Consider the following 6,783-nt stretch of genomic DNA (forward strand, 5'->3'; position numbering starts at 1 on the left):
TCAAACCCTGGGCCATCTGAAGAAGAAAAAGTTAAAGTGCTTTTTTTTCCATAAGAAACTGCAAAAATTGCATGTATTTAATGAATGTGGAACTGAGTGCTCTAGGCTGCTGCTTAGCTGGAAGAATAACATTTCTGCTGACTCCCTGAAGATTTCAAGCTGGTAAATTTTCACATTTATTTTCTTTTAATAAATTCTCTCCTTCATGTACCCAGGGGCAACTTTGGTGGCACCAATCATCAACATACACATTTTCTGTCTGTGTTACACTTCTTGAACCTATTTATTCCATTGTAGTTTAAATTCTTCTTGCTCTTATCAGCTGACCTTTACATACAGCTTTGCCTGCCTCCTTTAGCAAACTCTATTATCCTTGCTTTATTTGAAGCACTCAACAAGGTTATTTTTAATTGTTGCTATCCAACCTTTGTTCTGGAGAAACAAAATTTGTTTTTCAAAATAAATGATATCTGCAGCCTTTCCCAGATATTGGCCATCTTATCAGACTATGTAATGATGCCAATTCTGCTTCATCAACTCTTTAATGATTCACAGTAAGTCCAGTCCAGTTTATAAGAGACAAAGGCAAGAGTAAAATGTATGATCTCATTCCTCTGGGTGCAATTCTTTCAGCAAATGTAAAGAGTGAGCTGTTGATATCGAAAGGTTAATGCTGTACCCTCTTTTTTATCAATTGTCTGTTTTCTATCAAATCTATGTCTTATCTTATGTCTACTTTATCAGATCTGCTTAAGTAAGGTACACATTTGAAGCCTCTTCTAAATTTAATTTCTCCTTCTGAAAGTCATGCAACTATTAAAAAAAGAGAAATCCTTTTACAAAGTCTATTTTAGACAAGGGACACAGGCCAAGTCCAGGTATTAACCACTTGCCAACTATGCCCTTGATCACAAAATACTCCTCTCATCTTCAAATTGATCAGTAACCTAAAATAGAGCATTTTAAGATAATGCACCCATTCCTAATTTCTTTTATTCAGTTAAAGGAAATACATTGGTACAAATTTCCCTTAAAATTGGCTGTTGGCCTTTCCTGACAGTAACCTTCATGAAATAAAATAACTGATTTCTGTTCCCAGGTTTTAGCCACTCAAAGATCTTGATTGTGAAGGGAGAGCTGCTGGCAGCAATCTAGAGCATCAAAAAATACTTTTTGGGGTGTTCTTGGCACAAACTGCAGTGTGGCAGAAAGCCACTGTTGTACAGCTTGTGTTCAGAACTGTCTGGATGCTGCTCAGTGAACTCCCACGTGTTTCCAGTGGTTTTGGGTTCCTTCCTTTCATTTTGGTTTCCATCTATTCTCTAGAGGTGAGGAAAACCACCAGCCTCCCTTGCTGCTCAAATACTTGCTCTGCTGAATCTTAAATTCTCATGTTCTACTTGTGTATTTTTTCTGCTTGCTTGATGTCTCACCAGCTCCTGTGAAATTTGGAAACTGAAGGGAAGTTTCATTGTGAAATTAAGACTGATAATTATGAAATTAAAAATAGACCAGCAGATCTGTTAGGAAGCCTGAGCAGAGTGTAGGTAGAGATCTTGTGTTTATCAAATATGTTCCTGAAGATTTGCCTCACAAGCTGGTTTCTACCTTTACCATTTCCAGACAGCTCTACTTCTAACAGTGCTTTTCTTAATTCTATTTCCCCCTCCTCCTCCCCATCCCCAAAGAGCTGTGCATCCTTGTGTCTTTGGCTCCAGACAGTTGTCTTGCATGGCAATCTGATCTTCCAAATGCATCATTTCTTTATGACTAAAATCAGGGATTTTGAGTTATACCTCATGGCCTTAGCCTGGAGGCCAGTTCCTTGTTGCCAGCATTGGTGTATGGTTGACTTTTTCAGCTTCATGTTGTATTTTATGTACTTAGTGTTAAAAACCTTCCTTCAGCCCTGCTTTTAGCATTCTCCTGTAGTGTAACTGTGGTTCACATTAAAAATATACCCAATGTTCCCCTTGCATCAGTTAAGACTGTTTTGACAAGGATTTTCCAATGCTGGAAAAGTATTTTTGAAATGCTGTAACTTCTCCTTAAACCTCAGTGTGTCCCTCTCAGGCTCTAATTACAGGGCCCTAAATGTTTTATATTAACTGTTAAAAGACACTCTTAAGAGACTCTTAGAGAAATCCTCTTTTTCTGTGCAAAAATCCAAGATGGTAGTTTGCTTTAAAACAAAGGGGTATGTGCTCTGATAACATAAGCTTTATAATAATGAAATGAAGAAGCAAACTTAGTGTAATTCATTGTCCCATTCATTCATGGATTGAAAGGAAAATTAACCATTTTGGTAAAAACAAAAGCTAATGCCTTTTTCTCACTTGGGGTTCTGTAAGCTTTAAATATTCAACAGCTTTAAGCATAATGTGCCTTTTTCATGTTAGACTCATCTTCCTTCCAATCCTTTGAGCAGTTTGCATGCTTGTGCCAGCTTTCAAAACTGACAACTCCTGCCCTGATGAAAGGTCTCAAAGGATTCTGGTGAAAAATTTATTTTAATGTTTGATCTCCATCACTCCTTGACAGAAAAAGTGAACTTTCAGCCATTACCAAAACTGCAGAAGATAGCCTAATATTTAATACACATAACAGGAATGAGAGAACCTTGGTATTTGCCCTGGCTTGGGAAAAACAGGTTCTGCCTTTCAGTGACATAAAGCTATTTTTTTAATGACTATAATTTTGTTACTGCTCTGTCTGCGAAAATTGCACCACTCTGACTTGATAGTTAGAACTGTAGCTAAGCCAAAGGAGATGAGCCATAAAAGTTTTGTGGAATGAATATCTTTGAAATTACATGCCTAGTATAGCAGTGAGGAATTTCTAAGAGCTGGAATTACCTGGAAGACCATCTCTGGAAGTATAGTCTTTGTTCACTAACTTCTTTTTGAGCCTCAAGATCTCTTGGGGCTTTTGTTTCCAGTTTGGTTTTGGGTTGGGTTTTTTTCCTAACTGAGGTATCAGACATGAAATACGTGCAACATATCTAGAAAACAGACAAAACTGGTACCATCACAAAAAAGTGTAGAAAAGATTTATTGTAAACAAAATAATTTTGTGCAAACAGTGGGGAAAAAGGCTTCTGGTATTTTAAAAATGCCACAACTTTGTAACACATAAAACCCTCCAAATCTACTCAGTCCACAAATAGTCCACTCAGGTCAATTATGCAATTGGCTTTGATTTTCCTTGCAGAAAGGAGCTCCATCCTCTGAGGTTTAATGTTGGCTCTTGAGCGAGATCTATTTTTTTCATACCTCTGAGGCAAGAAGGCAAAGAATGACCCAACAGAACGGAAACAGAATTGTGGCTGCACTGGGCGGGCTCTGTTACCCCCTGAGGCTGCTCGGGGCCCTACCAGCCCCGGGAGCCGCTGCCCGCGGCCAGGCTGCTCGGGGCGGGATCTCTGGCCCTACCAGCCCCGGGAGCCGCTGCCCGCGGCCAGGCTGCACAGGCCGGGCGCGGGGCGCTGCTCCTCCAGGCGGTGGAACTCGGTGAGGCGGAAGCGAGTGGCCAGAGTGTTCACCATCCTTCTCAGGGCGAAAAACGCCGCCACCACTTGGAAGGAGAGGAAGGCGGCGAAGATGATGTGGACGGCTCGCTCCAGAGAGTGGATTTTCAGACCTTCATTAAATAGCAAGAAGAGAATTATAGGCAACTGTGGGAGGAGAGTCAGGAGCCAAAACCCAGCCAGCTCAGGGACCTATAACAGGGAGACATCACCTATTAAAAACCTGACAGCTGAATGGGATGAAAAAATCCAAAATCTTGTGAACAAAACACATTTATTTTTAATTTTCCAAAAGCTGGCACATAATGTGGAAAGGCAAAATGGGGTGGCTTCATATTTCCATATCCTGTGTTTTTAAGCATACTTGTATTTTCTGACAAAACAACTTTAGGGAGTGAGAGAGCTCTCTTCTGAGGGAAAACTACTTGAAATTCACAAAATTAAGTGGAAGCCAATGCCAAGGGAATAGAAAATGCAGAGTGCAACTGAAGAGAAATAACCATGTCCTCAACTTAAATCTCTCAAATAAAATGCCTGCCAGTTAACGCTCAACTCCCAAAAGCAGAAATTCTTGCAGAAATTACTGTGTCCCTCTGGTAACTTACTTTCTCCAGCAGATTGCCCACATATCCCAGGTAGAGCCGAATGAGCTCTGTCAGAGAGACCAGGATCATGATGGTGACCAGGATGAACTTGTAATAATCTGATAAGGCTGGATACTGCAGGGGAAGAAGAAAGTAGAAGTTTCTGCCGTGGTGTCTGTGATTAAATGAAGATGCTCTGTGCTACTCTCAGCTGACAGTATTGGCATTCAAACACTCCTGAACCTCCAGTTTCCATGAATTCCCAAATCAGTGTAAAGACCTCTAACTCCAGTGAGCTGTATCCCACACCTGGACGTGTCTGATGTAACATACATTTACAAACCACCACTTTCCTTCCTTCTCACCTTCACGTAGAGGATGGCAACTGTGATGAGCCACCAAAACGGGAAGAAATAAACATTGAAATAGAGGGACATCTGCAGTGGCAAACTGGAAAGGATTTCACAATCTGTACAGAGAGAAAGAAGATTTTATCACTCCAGCTGTAAATATGACAGAAGGATACTGCTCCATCTTAGCTTCATGCAGGGCAGTAATTTGACTCTTCCCAGTCAAATAAAATGTTAAGAAAAATATTTTTGTTTATCCAGAGGAAATCTTCACACCCTATCTGGAGTTACATCATTTCCTGGAATCCAAGGCACCTTTTGGCTCCTGGGACAGAGCACTTTTATAATATAGTCATATAATCAAGCTGAGTGTCCAATTGTTGATTACCTGGTGGCTTTTAGCTTACTCCACCATCTCTGACTGAGGCTTATGTCAAGAGAGCTGCTAGAGAGCAGGCTTGCATGGCCCACTCTTCACTTTTAACCTTTTATTTAAACAGACACTTGGATGGTAATTTGATTCTTAAGAGATAACAGTTTCAAATATGTGTCAAACTAAAGCTCATCCTTTCAGGCGGGTACAGGACAAGCTGCATCACACAACTCAGTGTAGAGAAAAGCAAGTCTCAAACTCCAACATGTGGGCAGTAAATTCTGTACTTACAACTTTATAATAGACCTACAAGGTCACATTTAAGGAAAAATTTACTTAAAATCAGAGAAGCCAAGAGTTCAAATTTCGATTGTCATCCCAATGTTTAGGTATGTTAAAGGTTTCCTTGACATGGCATTGCTATTTATAAATTCTGTGCAAATTCTAAAACTGTGTTTGGATGAATGTTCAAGCAACATAAGCCAATTCTAATTATTTTTTCTATCCCTAAATTAAATTAATGCTTATTTGCTGGGATTGCTGAGATTAATGCAAAAGCCAGACAGTATTGCAATGGCTGTTGCTACAGCAACTCTCCAAGATATGTATGTGTAAAACTGAATTTTTGAAATCCCGATGTCCAATAATTTGCAATTGGATATTAACACAGGAGTATTCTTCACACAGCAAGCCACATAAAAAGAAACTAAAGATAGAAGTTATTGGTGAAATGTTTGATAAATGAAATTAAGAACTCGTAAGCATTAGCAGTGTTACTACACAAAGGAAGCAGGAACTCCTCTCTTGAAACAAGAACGTCTTGTTGATTAATTCGATCGGCTTAGAATGGATTTATGGGCTGAAATCACGCCAGCCTCTCTGTGCAGGCTGCACTGTGTGCAGCATTGCCATGGCTACTCTCGCGCTAGAGGTTTGAACAGGGCGCGGGTTGGGCCGCAGCCACCGCTCTCCCCGCCAGGCCGGGTGCACACAGAGAGAGCCAACGGCCACAGCAGCTCCTGCGGGCGCTGCCTCCGGCGGGCCCGACCCCGGCTCCGCAGCAGAGCCCCGGGCCCGGCGCCGCCCGCACGGCCGGCCCGAGGCGGCGGCGCCGCGCTGTACCTGCGCGGTAGCCCGGGAAGCCCGGGGGGGCGCGGGGGCCGTCGCCGAGCGCGGTGCGGTGGCTGTCGCTGAACACGGAGCTGCTGAAGGAGACGAGCCGCCGCCGCAGCGGCTCGGGCAGCGTCGGGGGCCCCTCACGCCGCGCCATCGCGCCCAGGCCGCGGCGGGGCCGCGCAGGCGCCGTGGCGCCCGCAGGGCTGAGGGGCCGGGACGGGGCCGGGGCGATGGCGGTGCTGGGGCGGGAGCGATGCCGGGCTTGGGGCGGGAACGATGGCGGTGCTGGGGCGGGAGCGATGCCGGGCTTGGGGCGGAGGGAGTGGAGCCTCCGCCCCGGGGACGGACCCCGAGCCCCCAGGGGCGCGGCATTGGTGGGACGGAGCTGTGGCCATGCCCTGGCGCTGGGAGCTGCCGGTGCCAGCGGCTGCCCTCAGTTCCCGCATCCCTTTGCTTCGTTTCGCATCAGTCCGAGGGGATTTTTTTTCTTCCACTCTGTGGTTTTCTGAGAAGGTAACGGGAATGATGGCCTGAGGAAAGGTGCTGTAGAAGCGCTCTTTTCCCATCTAGATAAATCCGGGAGAATGATGGTCCTCGATGAGGGTCAGAGGGAGCGGGGAGTGGAAGAATGGTGAACGTTCTGTGTTGCCACTTAAAGTGGATATGAATGACTCATTTTACGAGAGATGCAGGTGTAACTGAGCCAGAAAATACCTTTTCCTCAAGGAAATCTGTGTGTGCTACTCTGAAGTTAAAAGCTGTGGTTTTATCAAGACGGCTGAAGCCCAGTCAGCTTTGTCCCTTACTGGGGGTTTCATGGAATCACAATAAGTT

General features: G+C 44.0%; 1 protein-coding gene across 1 annotated transcript; it reads right to left on the reverse strand.

The window, feature by feature from the left end:
- Positions 1 to 3,032: 3,032 nt before the first annotated feature.
- On the reverse strand, positions 3,033 to 6,266 carry TMEM17 (transmembrane protein 17). The gene is made up of 4 exons (XM_071424362.1): positions 5,956 to 6,266; positions 4,476 to 4,579; positions 4,132 to 4,245; positions 3,033 to 3,718 (listed from the first exon to the last, which is right to left on the reverse strand). The coding sequence occupies exons 1-4, from the start codon at positions 6,101 to 6,103 to the stop codon at positions 3,428 to 3,430; spliced, it is 657 nt and encodes a 218-aa protein (XP_071280463.1). The 5' UTR covers positions 6,104 to 6,266; the 3' UTR covers positions 3,033 to 3,427.
- Between the last annotated feature and the right edge of the window lie 517 nt (positions 6,267 to 6,783).

The sequence above is a fragment of the Agelaius tricolor genome, unplaced genomic scaffold (genome assembly GCF_023055355.1).
Source record: "Agelaius tricolor isolate 1412-34295 unplaced genomic scaffold, bAgeTri1.0.p SCAF_1, whole genome shotgun sequence".
Taxonomy (NCBI): Eukaryota; Metazoa; Chordata; class Aves; order Passeriformes; family Icteridae; genus Agelaius; species Agelaius tricolor.